This window comes from Thermobia domestica, chromosome 10 (genome assembly GCF_964235325.1).
Source record: "Thermobia domestica chromosome 10, izTheDome1.hap1.1, whole genome shotgun sequence".
NCBI lineage: Eukaryota > Metazoa > Arthropoda > Insecta > Zygentoma > Lepismatidae > Thermobia > Thermobia domestica.
Genome location: NC_137463.1, coordinates 229087487 through 229111110, shown reverse-complemented (window position 1 = coordinate 229111110; position 23624 = coordinate 229087487). Strand labels below are relative to the sequence as shown.

At 35.3% G+C, this 23624-nt stretch overlaps 1 protein-coding gene across 1 annotated transcript; it reads left to right on the top strand.

Annotated features, from left to right (window-relative positions):
* Positions 1–21049: 21049 nt before the first annotated feature.
* LOC145661826 (ionotropic receptor 21a-like) lies at positions 21050–22870 on the top strand. Its single transcript, XM_081727164.1, has one exon. It carries the CDS (start codon positions 21050–21052, stop codon positions 22868–22870), a length of 1821 nt encoding a protein of 606 aa, XP_081583290.1.
* Positions 22871–23624: the final 754 nt, after the last annotated feature.

Below are 23624 nucleotides of genomic sequence, written 5' to 3'. Positions count from 1 at the left end.
GTCGTTTAACTGAGTCAGTGCAGGAGTGCAGCATTCAGCCCGTCCGTAGGGAGCAAGTGAGTCAGAGAAGTTAGTATACACCAAAACGAGGATAAGGGAAAAACATATTAGGGACGAATACAGACGTTTCTTTGGGGCTCAGTTCTGTAAATAGAGATTCTCCATACATGTGAGTGGGGAAAATTGGGTGCTTCAGTGAAATTTCAAGCTAGGTCGGTGGTACTGCACTACCACAAGGCCCCTCCTTACCGAATCGATCTAAATGGAGTAACAAAACGTTGAGTGTTCTGGGACAAGGCAGCAGTTCTCTAGTGGTTAAGTTAGTATAAATCATAGTGATTGGTACGACTACTTGGACGTTAGTCCTAGGCGTTGTCAGAGTGACTAACGGGTGTGATACTGCGTAGTGGAAGGCAACGGGGAACTACCGCTCAATTTTCGCTAGTTTGCTGACAGTAAAAGGGGAACATACGTACAATGGTCTCTCGCAGATCAAAATATAATTTTAGAAGTAAAAATTCCCATTCAGATCTCCGGGAGGGGGATGTTTTGGGAAGAATTGTTGTATGAGAAACTAACAATGTGAGGAAGATAGATAGAGAAGACAAGAAAAAGCAGAGCAGAAGGGATATGGAACGTATGTACTATGTTACAAGAAGGCAAATTAGAAGATATTAAAGAAAAAATGAAGCAAAATAATGTCAATTTGATAGGAGTTTGTGAAGTTAGTTAGGAAGATAATGGGATGTTGAATAGCGAAAAATATAGGATGTTTGGGCGGTCATAATGGTGTAAGAATAATTCTTGGTAAGCGCTTAAAATACAAGGTAGTGAAAGTAGAAGTTGCTGATGATAGAGTTATGATGTTAAGACTTAAGGGAGAAAAGAAGGATCTAGTGGTGATACAGACATCGGACTGAGGACTTCGCATACAACTAAAGAAGTAGAGGAAAATTATAAGAAAATTAAAGAAACTCTAAGCTGGGAGAAGAGAATGTATATGTAGTTGTAATAAGAGATTTCAATGCAGTAATGGAGAAAAAGTAAAAGGTAGTATGTTAGGTAAATATGGTTTAGGCAAAAGAAATGGAAGAGGAGAGAGACTAGTGGAGACTAGAGGAGAGAGAGAGAAAACGAAAAATAGTGGAATTTAAGTATTGTATATTTACGGTGTGGAAAACGGTGGGGATAAGACCTTTGGTAGACAAAGAAACGGGAACATAACATAATTCACGATGTCAAGGATACAAGAACGATCAATTTGTAATACCCAATATAATTTTATGCTTCAAAAATCGTTTTCATAAAAAAGAAAATAGTTGTTTAATTTCATTTTAAATATATCCAAATGAGATTTATACATCCGCAACGGATCTTCTCAGTAAAAGATAAAAACAGAGAAACAAATCAACAAGTAATCCAGGAACTTGTAGCGAAGCCACTCCATGCGAGAGATTCGACTTGAAACTATTATATTTGATATATATGTATATATAATACACTTAATACAATTAAATTCTATATTCCGATGTTTTGACAATTTATTGTTCAATTCAGTAAACAGACTCCTTCTATAAATCATTTAACATAAACAAACATAACATAAGCGCAAGAAAAAAATCCAACGAATCCAAGAGGTAATTCCATAGCCTACTTATTTTATTTAAGCCTCATACGACCTCAAGTGTGATTTAATTCCAGCACAATAGTCATTAAATAGTCAGGCAGGGTTCATATATTATGGTCATTTTGGCGCTTGCATTAAACATTTCAATTATATATTCACAATCACCATATTGGTTGACATCTTAATTAATCATTTCCGACATTTACTTATATCGATATACACATCTTTCATATTAATAACGTACATATTCTCTCTCAACAGCTCATTATTATTAAATATCTACATAAATATCTTATACTAAAAAATAATAGAGACAGTGAAATATAATGGTCCCCTCTAAGCTAACCTACACCTAGCCATGAAATGAGCGATGATAAGTAAGACAGTAGGAAGGAAGAGAAAATACACAACAGTGCAAGCCTTCTCAAGATTACAATATACATCTATAGATAGGAACCTCTGCAACAGTTGTTTTGACTCGAAACGATTGAGAAAATGATATGCTCGCTCGTGTTTGGAACCCAGCTGGTAGATAACTTTCATATACCTTCATCACATTCATACGCGGTTTGAAGAATGAAACTAATTGAGGTAGAGGCCGAGAAAAGGACAGTTTCGTTGGTTTTAAAATTATTTTGATAAAGGACAGATGGGAGTTAAATTGTTCACTACTCTCCTCCAAACTCCAACTGATATTACATCTTGGAAATTAATATGTAAGAAATACGAACAGGATATAGAAATACAATACAAGAACTACGCAAAAAGTTCTCGGTTTAACTCCTCTAATGCTAATTCAAAATTACGCACTTCAAGTATGAAACCCAGAAGTATTTCACTAGCGACTTCATAGCTTGAGATGTTAATAAATATTATAAAATCTATATTTGGAATGTAGGAAGTAATACGACGTACAGGTGTGATTTTAAACTTAAGGGGAAAAAAGATTATCATATGTGGACTAATATCGAACTCATGGACTTTCTTAGTTATGCATTAAAGTCCTATTTTAAGGATATTTGCCTAGTGCATTTAAAAGTGTAGGATAATATACGATGTGGAATATAAATTATAGTAAACATAACAAACAATTTTGTTATTCAACGTATTATCATTATTATGAGATTTTTAAAGGTATCGAGCTCGAGACCACTGCTAAACTATATTTATCTATGCACGTAAAGGACACGTTAGAATAAGAAGGTAACGTAAAAGTTTTAAGTATAATATAGTATGTAAACATAATACGTAAATACAAGTTACGACAAATTTAATTTTTTATTTTATTTTTTTACGTACCTAGCCCTGGCACCTACCTCGGACTTTGGACCAAAGTATAGTTGAATGTGTGTAAGCCAGTGTCTATAATGTATAAAGCGCACTAAATTTCTTTATCAACAAAAACTGGAATATAACTAGACATTAATTCTGCTATGTCTGACATAATACAATTCGAATACCGGAATTCACCGAGAATAACGATCACAGTGGTACAAACTAGTCATCTCAGATATAATTGACACATCGAATTTTATAAATAAACTAGTATCAGATTTACGGCAAATACACCATAATGTGTGCGCATAATCACCAGGATTTGCACACAAACTCTCATCATTTATCAGTTTGGTTTCGAAGCAGTGACCCTATTAACTCGTAAAGGCAATAGCTTAATATGCAGAACAAATAATTTCTAATTACTGGCTTAACGAAAGAAAACAGTAACAATCGAGTTAATTCCATTGTTTATCTTGCACTCAGATATTTAACAATTTTCAAGATTTTTTTAAGAGTAAAAAAGAAATACATTTGAACGTTATATAATCAACAGTGAATTTAACTGACTATTTACTATGGAAACCAAATTAATGAGATATCCCCTTTTTCTTACCTTTCCGTCCTAGTGTGTGCGACTCGCGGTGTTTAATGACAACACATTATAACCTCTGTATAAACAAAATAAACAACTTGTATTCCCATGATCTATCTTCCAAACTCTACTTGCAAAAGTTAGTTCATTTCTCAATGAAAACGTTAATACTTAAATAGTATATCCACTCTGTACCAATCTGTAACTTCCACACGGATCACTTAAGAATAAAATAGATTGCCTTACCTGATCGTCTGCTGATTAACTTAATTTGAAGTATAATTCATTTCCATCCACGAAATTCTATGCTTGCCGATTCGTTAATTATCCATTTATCAGCGAATGTCTTTAAATTAAATTAATATCTGACAGAGATAATTCATATCCTCTCTTCTTGTACCACAAACACGTTCTTACACCTAATTGGCTATTATTATTTCTCGATTACATAATTTAATGATTTGTCGCACACCCATTGCCTAGTAACAGCTTCCGGGCTGACTTCCACTAACATTCAGGGGTGGACTGGCCATAATCAAGTACCGGCCCGATGGCCGCTGCGCCCTCCTTACATCAGTGCCTTTGCGCCCTCCTCGGGAGGGGCTAAGACCCGTCTTAGCCTCGGGAAGGCGCACAGTTTCCTCTCTGAACACATTAAAAAAAAACAAAGGTACATAATTATTTTATAAATTCGCTAGCCTTTAGCCAGCTAGGTCTCCACCCCAGACCCCGGTGTTTGCTCGGCCTTCGGCCTCGCTCTTTCTGTTTTCGGCGTGGGAATGCTATTAATGATATTAGATTTACCCCTAAATATAGATTTGACTCTAATATTAGTTATTTTGGACGATTTTTATATATCACCCTTACCAACCCCACGCTCCGCCCCAAATCCCAGTATTTGCTCGGCCTGCGGCCTCGCGCTTTCTGTTTTTGGCTTTGGGAATGTCATTATAATGATCTTAGGGACCCTGAAATTTATAGATTTAACTCTAATATCGGTCATTTTGGATGATTTTTATATATCAACCCTCCCACCCCCAATTCTCCGCCCCCAGATCCCGTCTTTACTCGGGCTACGGCCTTGCCCTTTCTGTTTTAGGCTTTGGTGGTACCATTAATGATCTCAGCGACTTCGAAATACATTGATTTGACTCTAATCTTGGTCATTTTGGATCATTTTTACATGTCTCTCCCTCCCACTCCCGCCGTTAGAGACGCTAGTAGCGTTACATAAAAACAAGACTCCGTTCAAGACTTACAGATGAACATCTGGAATCATCTGTTCTTGAAAAACGCAAGGAGATGCGAAGGCTCCTTCAAGCATAAAGCAGTGACTTTACTTTCATTTTCCAGTTCTGTTTTTGAATTTCTTTTTTCGCTAGGTAGGTATATAATTCTCAATTTACTTTTGTTAATTTGTAGTAAATGTTTCATGTATACTTTTTATTAACGGTTTTAAAAATAGATGAAAAATAAGTTAATGTTATGATGAACATAGCTTTAAAAGACAGAAGTATGAAAAATAGCATAAGCCCCAAACTTAACTCAAATCTTCAGTTATAATTGGGCTGTTAACAAATGTAGCCGAAGAATTTAAACAACTGGTGTGATTTTTGTAGTCTCAGTTAAAGTGTGCAGATTTATATAGTCCTAATATACGAGGCGTGTTTTTTAAGTAAAGCCGTTTGAACATAAGTACACAACGAAAGGTCATTTCAAAAAAGTAAATGTATTTTTAGAAAGTACATACTTTACTCTATTTTTCGACATAGTTGCCAAGTTTGTTCAAACACTTATTATAACTCTCAACCAATTTCAAAATACCCTCTTCATAAAAACTTGCCGCCTGCTCCGATAACCAAGAGTTCATTGCCGTTTTCACATCGTCGTCATCATTGTAACGGTTGCCACTGAGGTGTTGTTTGAGGTGGAGGAACAGATGGTAATCGCTCGGCGCAAGATCAAAACTGTAGGGTAGGTGGTCTTCCCAGCCAAAACTGTCCAACAAATCGCTGGTCTGACCTGCAGTGTGAGGTCTTGCATTGTCATGGAGAAGAACAATGTCCTTTGTCAGCATGCCGCGTCGTTTGTTTTGAATCGCTCTGCGTAGCTTTCACAGGGCTTGGCAGTATGCTTCTCCTTTGGTAGTGGTTCCTCGTTGCATGAAGTCGACCAACAAAACACCATGCCTATCTCAAAACACCGACGCCATGATTTTGCGCTGGGACAGAGTCTGTTTGGCCTTCACCTTTACAGGCGAGTGTGTGTGTCTGCATTCCATGCTCTGTTGCTTCGATTCGGGCGTGATATGCGAAACCCATGTTTCGTCTCCAGTTACGATCTGACTCAAGAAGCTGTCATCTTCTTCGTGATAACGAGTCAAGAACTTCATGGCACACGCAAATCTTTGGTTTTTGTGGTCCTCTTTAGGAGTTTCGGGCCCAACGGCAGCACAGTTACCTAAACTTTAGGTGTTCAGAAACAATTTTGTAAAGCACTGATCTCGACACGTCAGGAAATTCGTTTGAGAGACCTGTTATTGTGCAGCGCCTGTTCTCACGAACCCTCGCTTCAACTGAAGCCACCTAATCGTCTGTAATCGAAGAAGGGCGACCGGAGCGGTCATTATCATAGACGTTGTCACGGCCATTTTTGAATTCTCGTACCTACTTACGCACTTTGCTTGCACTCATAACAGTATCACTGTACACTTCGCAAATCTGTCGATGAATTTCTGCAGCAGACAGGTTACTTGCTGACAAAAACCGTATCACTGAGCGAACCTCACACGCGACGGGTGACTTGATAGTCTTAAACATTGTGAAAGCACAGAACACAACCGTACAGGTCAGCTACAGAGTTGAAACTGAGCACAGTTGTTCCCGAGACATGCCGGTACACAACGCACACGCTAGTTACGGTATGCGCGCGAACTACTAGTGTCTACAACAAAACGGACTTTACTTAAAAAACACGCCTCGTATTTAGCACTCAAAGTCTCATTGTTTATTTATGAAAATATTGAGTTTGTATAATTCTATCGTGATTAACTGCAATAGTTACTTAATCTTTTGTTGTTTTTTGTGTACTATTTTTTCGGGAGAAGCTCCCCGGCACTTTCTTTTATTAGGAGGCGGTATTCCATACAAGCGAAAGCCTCAGATGGACGGCGCCCTCCCAGAGTATGTGACCGCGCCCTTTTTACATAGCCAGTCCACCCCTGCTAACATTCAATCATGTCGTCCTTCCTAATTAATAAATGTAAATCGTAATTACAAAATAATGTATCAAAATTTTAAATTGAACGATTATACTTCATCCAACCAGTAAATATTGTTAAAAATTATGCAAAACGCTCTATGAAACTGAATTTTATAAGAATTATGTCCTTTATTTATGCCAAAAGCTATATGTCATATGGAAATATATATGTGTATAGGCCTATATGCATGTGAAAGCAAATTGACACAAAAAGCTAGATTTTTTTTATTCCATTTATAAGATAATCCATGAGTTCTTATCAGTACACAGTTCTAGCCCTATTTTTTTCCTACATAGTAATATACTATATAATTATCCATAGTTACTTTGTAATAAACAAGGGGGTTTTGAGGGGCACCTTGCCCTCCGTCCGTAAAAACTTTAATTTATGTTCAAGTTTTCTGCCATTTCCAATTAGTATACAATAACGGTATTTTTCTTGTTTCAGCCTAATTATCTATAAAACAGAATAATTAAATGTACACCCACTTTCATTATTGCTTTTTGCGGACATAGGTTAACAATGCGTACGCTCACCTTATTAATATGTATTTAATGATACGGCCTACTGTTAAAAGTGGGTCGTAACAAATTCTAGCTTGATTGATCTCTCAAAGGGAGGATTCTACGGAGAGATATGTATTTTACACTGCAATCTACCTTTGTGCATTGTAAATTGGGAGTGTAAAAAAATTGATCAAGTTGTTTAGTTACCACAGCATACGATAAAACACGAGAAGTAACTTTCGACTAAATTTGTACAGGTAGTATATCTGAAGATCAAATTCAACTTTGCCTACAAAAATTGAAAATATATCTGAAAAACCGTGACAACCAAACACGAAATCTGAACTTACCGTGTTTAGATTGCAAAACGAGAATAGTAATTATTTCCCTATCGAAAGATAGACCGGGAAATAAAATAAAGAACGATACAAGGTCTGATTTCCTAGTAATTATTCTAAAATGAAAATCGTACTCATTTTTGAGAAAATATAATTATCTGATCCCATTATCTTGTAATTTTAGGCTATTAGTTTTATCGGATGTTTTCGTTTTGTTTCATGACGTGTTACTGGCAGTTGAGTCCACGTAATATTGTATATGTTCTATTTTTCTTTCATCTTTCCTGTTTCACATCAATTTACGAAACGGCGTTTTCGAGCTATAATTGGCTGATGGTGAACGATAAGTGAAACAAGAGCTTTCAATTAGAAATAAATAAATAATAAATGTGTGTTAGTAGAAAATGAAGCAAACTATCGCCATAAGAATATTAGTGAAAGAAAACGTTCATTTTAAATGAATAGCAATCTTTCCACTGTATGGTTCCTATAATAAATTAGCTTTAAATTGTTTCGGTCTACAAAGTATGATAAGCTTTAAAACCAAAACTTACTTTAGTTTTAGGTAATATTACTATTAGTATTAAATTAGAGTCTGTGTCACCCAGGTAACACTTTCTTTCCTAAATCCTAATAAACACTTTATGTAGGAACAATTCTATTTTTCCACATGCGTTTCTCACTCCTGTTCCTCCACACACTTCTTCAGTGCTCACCAAATAAGATACCGTGGCACTCTATCATACACTTTCTCTAAGTCGATGAAAATCGTACGAACTATCATACGCTTTCTGGTATTCTCTGTACCTCTCCTTTAGCATACTAAGTGCAAATATTGCATTTGTTGTCGACCGTGCTGACATGAAATGAACTTGGTTATTTTGTTATTTCTGTGTTTTCGCCCAATCTTGTTTCTATAACTGTCTTCTAGGGCTTTATTGTATGATTCGCAAGTTTTATTTCCCTTGAGTTACCACATTCTTGCACATATCCTTTGTTTTTAAAAACCGGTACAACGTGGTTGCTTCTCCATATTTTTGGCAAATTTCCTGCTTCCAATGTCCAGTGAAAAGGTCGAGTAACCCACTCCTTCTTCACTTAAACTTTTCCATCCTTCTATAGGGATATTATCCGATCATAGGGACTTACCACTTTTCATCCCTTTCATGACATTTTCTGCCTCTACCATAATCACAGGCCAGACAGTCCCTGATTTGTGAGCAGATTTTTTGAAGTTTTCCTCTGGTTTTCTTCACTGAGAAGTTTCTGTAAATACACCTTCCGCCGCCTTTTTATCTTCTCCTTACAGGTCAGAACCACGTTAGTTTCATCTTTGATGCAGCTCACATGCGATATATCTTAATTTTGCCCCTCTTTTACTTTCGAAAGCACTATAATATTTTCTCTTTCTGTTGTTACATTCAGGTTTTTGCACAATTCATTATAAGCCTGGGATTTTCCTACATTAACTGCTTTCTTGGCGTTCTTCGCTTTCTAGTGTTCTTTCAGGTCTTGTTGATTTCCAGGTTATATAGTTTTGTGTCGTTCCTTTTTCTCCTTCACAAGTGCTTGAACTTCTTTATTCAACCACCACATTTTCTTATCAATATGACATCTTCTCTTTGTTTCTCCCGCATCTTTTTTTGCTGTTTCCCTGAGTGCTACCGATACTATGGCCCTCTCCTCTTCCTCGTGTGCCTTTTCTTCCTTCATTTGTAGGATTTGCAATTTGATAATTTTCTCTCGAATCTAATAATAACGTGATAATAAGATATATCTTCCTAATTTAAAACACGCTAAAAGTCATCTGTAATGTTATATCATTACACAAATTTTATTTATATATCAGCAAGATTATTATTTCTGACCTACACAATTCAAAAATAAATTACGCACAGATTGAAAATGTGTATTTGTATTTGTATTTATTTTCATCCTCTTTCATACAAATTGTTCATAACGTGAACGTATGAGTTGAACATGTCATAAGAACATCGAATGTGTACATATTTATACATTTAAATCTTACATACAGTATTAAAAATAGTGTCAATTTAAGTTAAAGAGGTATATTCTTTCCTTATTCTAATTTATATAACGATATAAAAACAAAATAACAGTTAATAAACCCTTACATTATAGATACACAAAAAACATATACTTTAAACCTTATTAACTAAACATTTATTGATATAACTGATTATGGATTTGCGAGATATTTTTCTACAGAATGGAAGCAGTGCTCGAGTTGGTAGTAATTGACTGCTTTATTGAAACAGGATGTTTTGTTTTCTAAAGTGGAAGGGAGCTTGTTATAAATATTCACTGCCATAGGATATGTACTACTATTATAACGTGAAGATTCTGCATGAAGACCCTACGCTTGTCTTTTATTATGCATATGAGTATCTGGGTTCAACGGGAACCTGCTTGTACCTATATGTATATCTTTTCTTACAAATTTTAGAAGTTCATATATATATATATATATACATTGAAGAGGTAAGATTTCAAAAATAAATAAATAAATAAATAAATAAATAAATAAATATAGGTTTACAAGAAGTTCGAGAAGTTTACTTCTGGTCATAAACCTTAAAGCTCTCTTTCGTAAAACGAATATGGAATTTAGCAGTGCAGTAGATCCCCAGAATATAATACCATATTTCAATTTAGAATGAAAAAGTCCAAAATAAGTTGTGAGCAGAACATGCTGACTGACACTATTTCGTAAAAGCTTTAACATGTAACAGGTTTGACCCAGTTTACTAGATAATTTTTGAATATGCATTTTCCAATCTAATGTATCTGAAACCCAAAGACTACGAAATTTGATATCCGAAACGTAATTCAACGTTTTACCATTAATTGTTACACAATGGCGTTCTCTTATCTCGTTGTTTTTACTAAGCATATGCACGAAGACTTAGCGTATTTCTATCCAGCCAGTCACTGACGGCAGACATGGTGGAGTCTACTGCATTACATAACTCAACGTAAGTTTCTCCAGTTACTAATATACAGGGTGTCCAATATACAATGCAACACGGAGTTTGGGATAGCATAACTTTTGAACCGGAAGCGGTACACAAATAATGGTTATACCAAAATGAAACCTTGTTCATGCATTCATTTTTAAACTGGGGAACAACTATTGAAGTACAATAAAAACCACACAGTGTTGCCAGATGTAACTGAAGGCTGAAATCCATTTTTTTTTACAAGTCACGTAAATTGACTCATAACTCAAATCCGATTAGTTATCGGTGGAAATGAAAATTTCTTTTTTCTATTCCATAGTATCTAAGCTACTCCAACTATGCAAACTGAAAATTATCAACAGAACATCTATACGTATGAGTCAATTTACGTGACTTGTAAAAAAAATTGATTTCCACCTTCGGTTACACCTGGCAACACTGTGTGGTTCCTATTGTACTTCAATAGTTGCTCCCTAGTTTATAAATATATGCATGAACAAGGTTTCATTTTGATATAACCATTATTGTGTACCGCTTCCGGTTCAAAAGTTCTACTATCCCAAACTCCGTATTGCATTGTATGTTGGACACCCTGTATTTGTATCGTCAACATACAGAACAATTTTAGGAGAGTCTAAATATTGTGGCAAGTCATTTATATGTATTAAAATAGAATAGGGCCTAAGATAGAACCTTGAGGAACTCCAAATTTTAACTCTTTGGTATCTGAATAACATTTGCTTACTAACTGAGTATCTCGAGTTTGACAGTTAATTTCAACAGTTTGCCTTCTGTTGGATATATACGATTTAAACCACTCATAAGCATTTCCCCTAATGCCATAATCTTGCAATTTTTCAAGTAAAATTCCATGATCAATTGTATCAAAAACTTTGCTAAGATCAAGAAAAATGCTGGGTGCATACTTCTTGGCGTTTTTATGAATTTAAAGCGGAATAAAGAAAGGAGTAGATTTAAAGCGGAATAGAGAAAGGAGTAAAGAGCAGTTTCAGTAGACTTATTTGATCTAAAGCCATTTTGAGCAGAAGATATTAAGTTAAATTTATTTAGAAAGCTAACTAGTCTTATGTACATAAGTTTTTCAAAAAGTTTGGAGAAGGTAGACAGACACGATATTGGTCTGTAGTTCGATGTAAGATCTTTCTTGCCACTTTTATATAGGGGTTTAGCAACTGCTAACTTAAATGCTTCAGGAAAAACGTCACTAGTAAATGAGTTATTTACTATGAAGCATAAATATCAGCAATCTCATAAGAGATTGGTTTAGAATTTTATCAGGAACTTCACCATATCCTGAAGAACTCTTATTTTTTATTTTCAGTATAGTATTTAAGATTTCTTGACTAGTTACTGGGTGTAAGACAATCGAATAATTTTTCGAAGTATTATCATTGTGTCTACTAACGTATCGTTTGCTAGATAGTTTATTGTTCACGTTATTAGTGATAGGCTTTTCCACTTCATTCGTGAAGTAATCGTTAAAAGCATTTACAATTTCAGTCGGTTTTCTAATAATTTTGTTTTTACAAGAAACACTAGTTATCTTAGAGGAGGGTTTCCGTTCCCCAGATTCTTTCCGAATAATTTGCCACATAGCTTTCATATTATTGGAAGCTTTCCCAACGTAAGTATCATTTTCTAACATTTTTGCGTGTTTTATGATCTTATGTAAAACTGGTAAAACTCGTCTGTACATTTTATAGTATCGTTTAACCCCTTCGAGATCCTATGGTACAATTTGTACCATATGCACTTTTCATGGTACATTGCGTTATTTCTCTTCTATTTGAGCTTTTTCGTCCGGTTTTTTTTTTTCCAAGTCCAGAGGCCTTGCAGAAGACATTACGTATGGTTTCAGACCGTCCTGCGTCCAGACATAGGAGGTGATGACGTCATAAGTCAAAAATTTCTTTTCTCATTTTCTAAGCGTATGTTCAATATTTTTTGACGGGCTTATTTTTCTACGTAGAAGATTGAAATTTTGCACAAATATTCAGTCCACGGAGTAGTATGTACCAGATTTTTTGTTCCGATGTCAGTGCTAAAACAGGTGGGAACCAGAGGGGCAAAGGGGTAAAAATAGGGATTTTTACCCCAAAAATCCCGTTTTTCGTCATTTTCCCGCCTTACATACATGATAGGACCACGTGAGTCATACCGTCTGAAAGGCAGTTCCATTCTGAAGAGAAAGACGGTCGTATTATTATCCTAGGGTAATTAGGGATGTCTCAGTGAATTTTTATCCAAATATACTTCTGTATAGGGTAAAAGTGGGGCGTGGTACGGAAATTTTTTCTGGCGGGCCTATTTTTTCACGTAGAAAATTGAAATTTTGCACAAACATTCAGTCCACCGAGTAGTATTTACCAGATTTTTTGTTCCGATGTCAGTGCTAAAACAGGGGGAACCAGAGGGGCAAAGGGGTAAAAATAGGGATTTTTTACCCCAAAAATCCCGTTTTTCGTCATTTCCCTGCCTTACATACATGATAGGACCACGTGAGTCATACCGTCTGAAAGGCAGTTCCATTCTGAAGAGAACGACGGTCGAATTATTATTCTAGGGTAATTAGGGCCGTCTCAGTGAATTTTTATCCAAATATACTTCTGTATAGGGTAAAAGTGGGGCATGGTAGGGAAATTTTTTCTGGCGGGCCTATTTTTTCACGTAGAAGATTGAAATTTTGCACAAACATTTAGTCCACCGAGTAGTATTTACCAGAAGTTTTTTTCCGGTTTCTGCGTAAAAACAGGGGGATCCAGAGGGGCAAAAGTTGAAAAAAGGGAAAATTTGCCCAAAAAATCCCTTCTTTCAGGAATTTCCCGCCTTAGATACATGATGGAGACATGTGAATGGTACCGCCTGAAAGACAGTTCTATTCTGAAGAGAATGATTGGCGGATTATAGTCCTAGGGTAATTAGGGATGTCTCAGGATTTTTTTCCCCTGAGATCATAGTGTTTTATGGTACTTTGGGGCATTGTGGGAATTTTGATAAAAATTCTCCCGCCCTTACTATTCAAGATAGAAACTTGAAATTTGGCACACACTTTCACTATACCAAGTACTATTTATCAGATTTTTTTTATGGCTACGATCACACAGGGGGGGTCCAGGAAGGGCCAAAGTTCGAGAAAAAATTTTCCCTCCAAAATTTTCACTTTGACATTTTTTGCCCGCTTCTGGTATATGGTATGAGCATGCGAGTGGTACCATTTGAAAGCCAGCTCTATTCTGAAGAGAATGAGGTATGAACCATGATCCTAGGATAAATAGTGACGATACAGTAGCTGCTTGACTGAAAGTCTAAAAAATAGCCCAAAAAGCCAGGATCCGGAAAGGGTTAAACACGGGAATTCGGCAGCGTCGGGATAGTTGATGTAAATAGCACATTTTTTCTAGAGAAACTGTCATTCCTAAAGTCTTCCACTTAGAACTAACTTTTACCGATTTATTTATCTTAATTTTTTTGTTTAGGAGAGGCAATATTAAAATAATGAGTAAATATACCTAAGAAAGAATTAAATTGGTTATTAACATTACATTCATTATCCCTTTCGGGACGGGAAAATTTTCAACATCGTTATAAGTCCCAACAAAACTTCAACCGGAAACAAAAGAAGTACCCATGCTCGTATGGGATTGACACATCTGTACGACTCATATAACCCGCAAAATTATAGCGAGCCGTCCTCGGTCGATGAAAATAAAATGCAACACTAAAATATACCGGTATAATTATTAGTGATTGTAGTTGGTACCTGCACAATCATGCGGGTACGTCCCAAAACGGTTATAAACATCTTCCCACGGTTCAGTTTTCAACAAGTATCTGAAATATGCCATGTTAGTGGGTGTAAATGAACGCTTTTCAGACCATTTCACGCCCACGTTTGTTTTCTTATTAATTATTTGTGTAGAAAAATAAAGAAGTTGAGCATTATGATCAGAATAGCCTAGGTTTAGTACATCAACATGAGACATATCATCACGTGGTATTATAATTTAGTCAAGAGCGGAGATTCTGGTTTTGCCTATCTGGTAGGAGTATTTACGACAGGTTTCAGGTTAAATGATGTGCAGAGCGAAATGAGATGTTCTTTTTTCTTTGCTATTATTTTGTAAAAAAAAATCAATATTAATATCACCACTATATTATAGTGACAAATATAGATTTTATTTTTTTTTCAAAACTTGTCTCCTAGTGCTTAGAAAATTAATGTTGTATTAGCGCCTATACATTTCTCCCACTCTTAATTGTACACATTGTAAACTTGTCTGCATACATATTATAAATGTGGTCGATCTCTACGTATTATATTATGGCTACAATCATAGCACTTTCTGCACCGGAAAGGTCTTAATGTCTTTTAAAAATGCGTATCCTACTATATATTTTACACCGTTTTTACCATTTACTGCACATATTCGCAATTATCACTACACACCTTTCGTATTTTAATGCTACAAAAAAATATTGTTACATTTTGTCTTTGCTGTTTTACTATATTTCCACAAGGAAAACACTTTCGTGGTCATCGCGATCGTTTAGAGCTGAAGAAAGCTAACGCAAACAGAGGCAGACTAGTAGTACAGATGGTTAGGCTGCCGAACGAGCATCATGAACAAAGAAAGTACTCGAATTTTTTCTTCTTTACCATACACCAATTCTCAAAACAAGACACCACAATTTTATACCTGGGCCTACATATTTTAGATTTAAATTATCTAGGTGCTCGTATTTCCAGTCGTTATTCCTAGCTAATGCCTAGGATTTTTCGAGAGTGAACAAAAGGAACGTTAACAGAAATTCATTATGTATTACATATCTTATTACTTTGAAACTTCACCGTTTTTTTATTTTAATAACTTCGCATTAATGAATGTTCTGAGCATACGAACATATTTATAATTGTTCTCTTCCCAGCTACGAGAGTAAATACTGTTTGGTATATTGTGGTATACCTGTAAAGATTAGATAGTGAAAGTATTGGGTTTTGTAACGTTTCTGAGGTTCACAAGGAAAAAGTCGAGAAAGAAACTGCTTCAAAAATTTAATTGTTAATTGTTGTAAAATTTAATCAATTTGCTTAAGTTTCGTTAATATAGATTACATATCAGACTTCTCCATTGTACATTTTCAGTACACATAGCTCAAGTAATGTACAACACTGTAGCACAACACTTCACTGTTATGTTTAGTAATAATAGTGCATTTTAAATCTGTGCACATTTGTATATGGTGCTATTTCAAATAAAATATTTTTCTGCTGAGTTGGTAACACTGCTTCGTCTATGGCAACATTGTTTGTGGTTTTTGATAAGGTATTTTGTTCTCTTTATATTGTGCTCTTGGGTTTGATTGCTGTAACAGTTTAAGATATTTACTTTAAATGTACATAATCCAACGATATAAATTTTTGGATATTCAAATGTTGAGGGCCCATAGGTCCTATCCTTTTGGTCAATAGTAAATTGAATTTTGCTCATTTTTATTTCTCATGATGCTCTATCAGATGTGCTATGTGGCAATCAGATTTTAGCGACAACTGGTGAGACTTTCCCTTGTGAGTACACTACTGCTCTTTTTACAATTTGATAAAAAGAAGATATATATATCCATACACACCCAGTTTATAAAACTTATTTTGTAAAACAAAGATTATTGCTCATAAAATGAAATTATAACATATGGTCCTGTTTCCACTAAGACAAATTTATTGAATGTGTTTGCGTTCAACGAAATGTCAACCTTAGCCTTGATAGTTTCATAAATTCTTGGTACTTGTTTAATTTATCCAACTTTGCGAAGCTATGCTACCCCAGTATCTCTGAAGGGCTTCCAGAGACTTTCAGTACTCATTGGCATCTATTTACGGACTGTCCTGTTAAGTTCATCTTACAAGAGCTTTGTTCCATTTGCTGGTGATATATACATTTTTTTACATTGTAGATAACTATTGCAAAGCTTGGAAGAATGTTGCAATGGTAGTTCTGTTAAAGTACAAAGATATTGTCCCAAATCCGAGTTCCTGGTAGAATTCCATGCCTCAATTAAACCCGCTGTGAAACATATTTGTGCCCATTATTCCATTAAATTATCAATTTGGTAGTCTGTAAAGAATCCCCAAACAGTGACGCTACCTTCCCCGTACGTTTTTGCAGGTATTACGCGGTTAGGATGAAAGCGCTCTTCGGGACGACGACGCACAATGGGCCCGAAGCACTGAATTCTTGGCAAAAAGTAAGAATGCGCTATATGAAGCAGAAAATTGTAAGAAAACCAATTTGTTCGGTGTGTGCAGTGGCTACAATAATGCATTCAATCTATATATTAAAATGCTAGATTTATGTGTTTGTGGTCAAGAAAAGTTATGTTTGTCTCCAATCCTCTCGACAATGAGATCTCGAAAATTACAAGTGCCGTTTTTGCTGGTCGATTCTAAGTTTTGTGTAGATTGTCCACTTCTAGTTGAATATTAAAAAAACGTCCGTTATTTCTTTATTACATTGTTTTAGAGGTACACTAGAAGTGTTGAAATTTAAAAGAAAAACTAAAGCAACATATCCTATGAGTTATGCATTCCAACACAACAGTTGTATACATGGATTGTATATCTCTCAGGCGTGTTTCATGGCCAAATGATAATGAAAAACGAAGGATAGCCATTTCTCCAATCTAACATGAATCTTTATTGTTTGGAGTGTTTTGCCCCATGAACACCATATATCACTGACATTATAATTAATTGTGTATGTAATGTGTTTGCTCATTATATGTTGTATGCAAACACATTGATCATACATGATTAGAAACTCCAACCGGAAGTTGGCTCCAACCTGATATTGTAAAAATAATTGAAAAAAATCTCCCCTTTATGGTACCCCTTGCCGATTTTTATCAAGATGTCTTTTACTTGTGTCTGTAAAGGGACATGTACAGATGTGAGGAATGATAAGGAGATTCATGCTCATATGTGAATTATACGCTGTGTAGAGGGCGCAGGTTTAGCTAGTAAGTACAAGAAAGATTTGGACATTAAATGAATTTACAAGCAAACAACAACAACAACAACAAAAAAAAAACAGTTTTTAGGTGGTACACTCCAAGATGCACTATATAAACATGCCTTTGAAAGTGTAAAAGAAAATATGTGGACTGAAATGTTTATCTTATTTCGACATCACTTCATCACAAATATAAAGTTTTACATCATAAAAGGAAATATTCCTTATGTTCACGCCTAAATTATATAACAAATTATATGATTGACATAAACACACGCGTGGGCAATATGCTTTGAATTGGCAATTCACTGCTCACATTCTTGCACGTGAAAGGAAAAAGTATAATTATACAATCCACAACTGAAGAATAATAAAATTAAAGAAAATTTCTTGCTTCTCAAAATTATTTCAAAGTTGTGGCGGATTGGTTATGATAATGATGATGCAAGAAGGCTTCAATACATAAAAATTATCTCATGACAAGTTTTCGATATGAATATATTATCAGATATGTTACAAATATTATGATTTACACGCATCGGTAACCTATTCAGGTTGTTTCATATATTGCATCGTGCAATACGTAGGCTCATTTCAGAGCTTTGATTGGAGCACTCTAAACAGGAGCGAGCGGAGGCTCATTACTATTGATTCCAATGTCACGTCTGTGCACTCATCACAAAGAAACAAAACACTGAATTGATCAACACCATTTTTAATATGGTGCTGCCTTGTGGTTCGTAGATTGTTTTGCAAATATTGGCGTTTCAAAATGTCGCCACCATTAATCAAATATGGTTGACTAGAGTTTATTTCTGTTGGAGAATGCCAGAAAAGTATGACTAGATGTTGGGAACAAGATAGGGCATTGGGGCAAAGCCCACAACGAGGTCTGGATGCAAAATCCCAGAATCAACTTATATTCAACTTTGTCAGTGCGTGCGTGAGGAAAAAACGTCTAATAACCTAACACTTGCTCTCACATTCGCCTTAGCTCACTTCAAAAGCAGCACTACATCCAGAATGCGTTTTTCTTAAAATATTTTCATGCCTTATATTTTCTAAAAGTGCAAATATTTGCAGGTTTTCTCTTTGCATACAGTAAGAACAATGTTTCCGCTACGACATATTAAAAAATCACAGACATGATATGACATTTTCTATTGAAATGCCATTCTATCGTTTGACCATAGTTTATATGCTTTCAACACCACAGCATTTTCCAAACATGATATTACTTAGTACTACTACACATCACAACAACATTCTAAGTATACAAAACGATACATACATGTGGATCGTGTCACATTGTTGACCAGCCACTGAATATCTATACGCAATGTATGGAAGTTCAAAGTCAACTTCCTATCTTCTGTCACTAAGCATCGCCTCTCTGGCTTCGGCGGATAACCAAGTTTACACGTGCCATGAGCTCATTGTAAGATGGTATCACTTCCTTTCCTGCACACTATCTTATGTGTACACTATTAAGGTTTCATATAACAAATTATGTCAAGTCAATCTTTTATTTCATTTTTCGAGTTTTTGACAGGGATTGCATGATTTGGCCCCGCTGTGCGACGCTCAAACTTCTAGCATAGGAAGGCGAAAAGCGGGAATCGTCGGTCCAGAGTGCCCTCTTCCATTGTTTATCGTTACAGTTGTTACTTTATTTTCTTTCGTGGCAAAGGAGTATCATTTTGTAATTTTCCTGCTTGATGATATGATTTCTTTACTTCAATCCTATCGCTAAGGTCGTAGATCTAAAGGTGCTGAGCTACCGTCCTATTTGATACCGAATGGAAATAGCTCTTCCGTACTTCTATTGGCTCTTTCGGAGCAGTGAACATCTATCCCATTTGCTTGTTTTTGCAGTGAACTTGTCCTTAAGAAAAGTTATTATTTTTGGACGATCTATGCGTTTGCATGCGTTATTTACACCACGTTGTGATTATCCTCCAAGAGTTCGACGCACTGCTCTGCCCTACCACTGAGCGATTTTTCGCAGAGAATGATTCTCTTCCCTCAAACGAACCACTTTCAGTGGTAGAGCGTTCACCTCTGGTGCATGGGATCCTTGGTTCGATCCCAGCTCGCGTCAGATGAGCTTTGTGGTGGACAAACACTGCGTGCGTGGGTTTCCTCGGGGTTCTCCCGTTTCTTCCCACTTTCGTCATTCTACCATTTCATTCATTTCTCATCATCATCGTCTCCTTTAGCCTAGCCGATATAACCGTGAGACATAAAACTTAAAGATTTTATTTCATTTTCATTTCAAACGAACTACTTAAACATGTGATTTGACCCTTAGCTAACAGTTTCTCTTCAACATTTCCTACTATTTGTATGTTCTTCACACTATTAAACTGGTACACGCGAATGTCACAGTTTTGTATCCAATTTTGCTCATATTACTACACGATTGAGTAGTGTATACACAACTGTTCGTTGAAGTAAAAAGACAGCTACCGACAAGAGTGATTATACATCATTAGGTATCATTGAAACGATATATCATCAAGTAGTTGTCAGTTCATTATTGACTAACAGCTTTCCTAAGTAAATTGGTCTGGATGTCAAAAATACAATGAATTTTCCTATCGTTTTTTGAACGACGTTGTTTATGTTCAAAAAGGAGTCCAATAAACATTATTTTGTATGGACAAAGTACTTTTTGTAAAAAAAAGAAAAATCTTACACTCTTAGTTTGCTACCTATTATAACCATGATCCAAAAGGTTGTCTGACTTTAAAGACTTAGTTTAGCTTTCCGTTAACTGTCAATCCAATTACAGTGACAGACATAACCATATCCATATAATCTGTAGCATATATAATAGACTTATTTCAAGCTGTAAATGAAAAATGAATAATAGTTTTATTTGTTTAACATAATGTAAAATATATTTTCCTATTTTGTACGAAAATAAGTCATCTCCAAATTTTATTTTTGATTTTTAATGAAAACAAAATGGGTTATTATCACATCAAAGTGATGGAATATTATGTAAACAGCCATATTCTACGGTCAAAAAATGAAAACAGCCCTCTGTGTCAGATGCATATTGTCTAATTTAGTTTTTTTTTGTCTCTCTTGTAAAATTAGTTTCGATGGGGATGACTGGTTTTCGAATTCAGTGATTCAAATGATCTATTTTAGCAGAATTAAAGCTGTAAACTGCATCAGGGTGGCAACAAATAATGTAAATTTTTAAATAAAATCCCATAAAAGACTCTGGATTTTCTCGAAAACTATACTTCAGAACTTACCCTTAAGGATCTTATTTTATACGTATTTATTTGTATTTCTGTTTTATATTCTTCTCTGGTTACTTTTTTTTAAATGTAATTAATTTTCAGGTGCTGTTGCTGCGCAAGTTTCTACAAATCTTCATACTTCTGTTTCATTCCGTATCAACTTCTGAATTTATGATGAAAATGGCAACAAATCACAATGAAAAGGTTATAAAACGCAACATAATCCTATTGTCAAATTTACTGCATTCGGAATTCCATTCCAAGTTCTGCAACATAGTTCTGGAAGAGAGTGTAATAATTGAAGACAATGTTCATGAGAATATAAATGGATCATTTGTTCCTTTAATTACTGGAGACATTAAAAATGCTAATACAAACGAATCTTTAAATAAATTCCTTGTAGAATCAATGAATCAAAACTGCGACACAATTGTCCTTGCATCTAACAATATTTGTGATATGCTCTATTTTATTAATGAAGCATTCAAAGTGTCGATCCAGAGAAAAGTCAAAAAAATATTGGCCGTACGACAGGACTCCATGGATGCACTCGATGAACTGGGAAACTGTACTCTAATCAAGTTTTTCCCTTATCTTTTTATATTAAATTTTGAAGACCAAAATCATCCAGACAACTCCTCTATAAGATACTCTGGCCTATATCACACATTCGGAGATAACTTGAACCCTAAGAAATTTGAAATTGTAACATCCTCGACAATACATGTTTTCAAAGAAAATATTCAAACTGTGCAAAATGAAAGATTAGACGATTTAAACGGAATAGTCTTAACACTGGTTATGTTACCATATAGTCCTCAAGGCATGGTAGAAGGGTCCACTTATGATGGTATAGACTATAGATTAATGGATGAATTTTCGAAGAAATATAATTTTTCGTGGACAGTGAAAACCATTGAATTGTATGAATTAGATGTAAGTGATAATATGAGTCCCGATAGTTTCTATGGTGTTATGTTAAATGGCAACTATCATATTGGAATACCAGGAATTTCCATAATAGAGCAAATATTTTCCCGCTATGCGTTGTCTGTTCCTTATATGCAGAATGCTCTGGTATTTCTTACGCCAGCACCAATATTGAACCAGAATTTATGGTCAATATTTTCTCCCCTTTCTGTTAATGTTTGGGCTGCAATTATTGGTTATACGTTTTCTGTTTCGCTTTTGTTTTACTTTTTCTCCATACTTTACGCTAAAGCTCTTACTTCCTACGCAAGAAATCCATATCTGGAATATTCTTACTCAATGTTGTACTCCGTCGGTATACTAGTTGGTGTAGGTGTTACAAATATGGAAGCTTCCGTAATAAGACACTTGGTTGTTTTGTGTTTCTTTATGTCTACGTTATTGATAACAGCATTCAACTCTAATCTTGTGTCACATCTAACTGTTCCTATTTATGAGAAACCGATAGACACTTTAGAACAACTTGTTGACTCTGGCTTACAATGGGGTTCGTTATTGCCTGTATATCAACAGATGTTCGAAGTTTCAAGTGAGTCTTTACTTCAAATTATAAGTGAAAGGTTTATTCTTGTAGAAAACGGTACGGAACTGAACCTGTTAGCTAAAGAAGGTAAACTGGCTCTTGTAGCTGAAAGATTTCCGTCAGGGTACCTTGCGGATACGGAATATATAGAGGACAAAACTGCTAAGAAGTTGCATCTGATGAAGGAAGATGCTTATCCATATTTTCTAGCAATAATTTTCTTCAAAAATTCACCACTTGTAGGACCGTTTAATAACATATTGAGATATCTTCGTGATTCTGGTATCATTGTGCAATGGGAAAGACAATTGACAAAACACGATTCATTGTCTTTGCTGCTGTTTCAAGAAAGGGATTATCAATCCATTCGTGCTATGACAATTAATGATATCAAGGGAAGTTTTCTACTTCTTTTCATTGGTTTGGGCCTCTGTAGTGTGATTTTTATACTGGAGCTCTCCATAAGTAAAATATTCATTCGACAATAACGTAGAAATAACGAGTGAGGGAACCGATGTTGAGTACACACACTCCAACCAAAACCCGTTGCCAGACCACACTTCTTCACGAACTGGAAGCCATAGGGCTAAACTATTTGTTTACAGTTCAGCCAATCAATTAATGAATAATGTGCGATATAAAACTACATGAATTGACTCACTGACATAAAATAACGGGTACTTCTGGTTGACGTAGAAAATTGAAATTTGACATGATTGTAGCTTTTCGGGACTAACCCACAGAAAAATTGCCACAAGTGAATATTTTTCATTTTTAGGAGATCTAAAGGGGGGGTGAAGAAATTCCATACGTTATTTAAATGGGCCTCCTTTTGGACCTATAATCTCATGTTTTAGGTACTTGGAATTGGAATTAAAAAACTTGAAATTCGGTATGCATGCGCGTTTTCTATAGGATTATTTAACAAAATCACTAAAAATAAAAATTTCAATCTTTAAAGTGGTTTTGTGGAGGACTGAAAAATCTTCCTCATGTTATTTATATGGAAAAGCTTTTACACCCCAAAATTATTGGGCACTTCCTGCAGGATTACAATGATTAAATTTGACATGATTGTAGCTTTTCAGTACTACCCAACAGGAAAATTGCCTAAAGTGAATATTTTTAATTTTAGGGAGGTCCAAAGGCAGGATGAAAAAATTTCCCCTGTTATTTAAATGGACTTTTTTTTTTGAACCTATAATATCATGTTTTAGGTACTTGGAACTGGAATAAAAACTT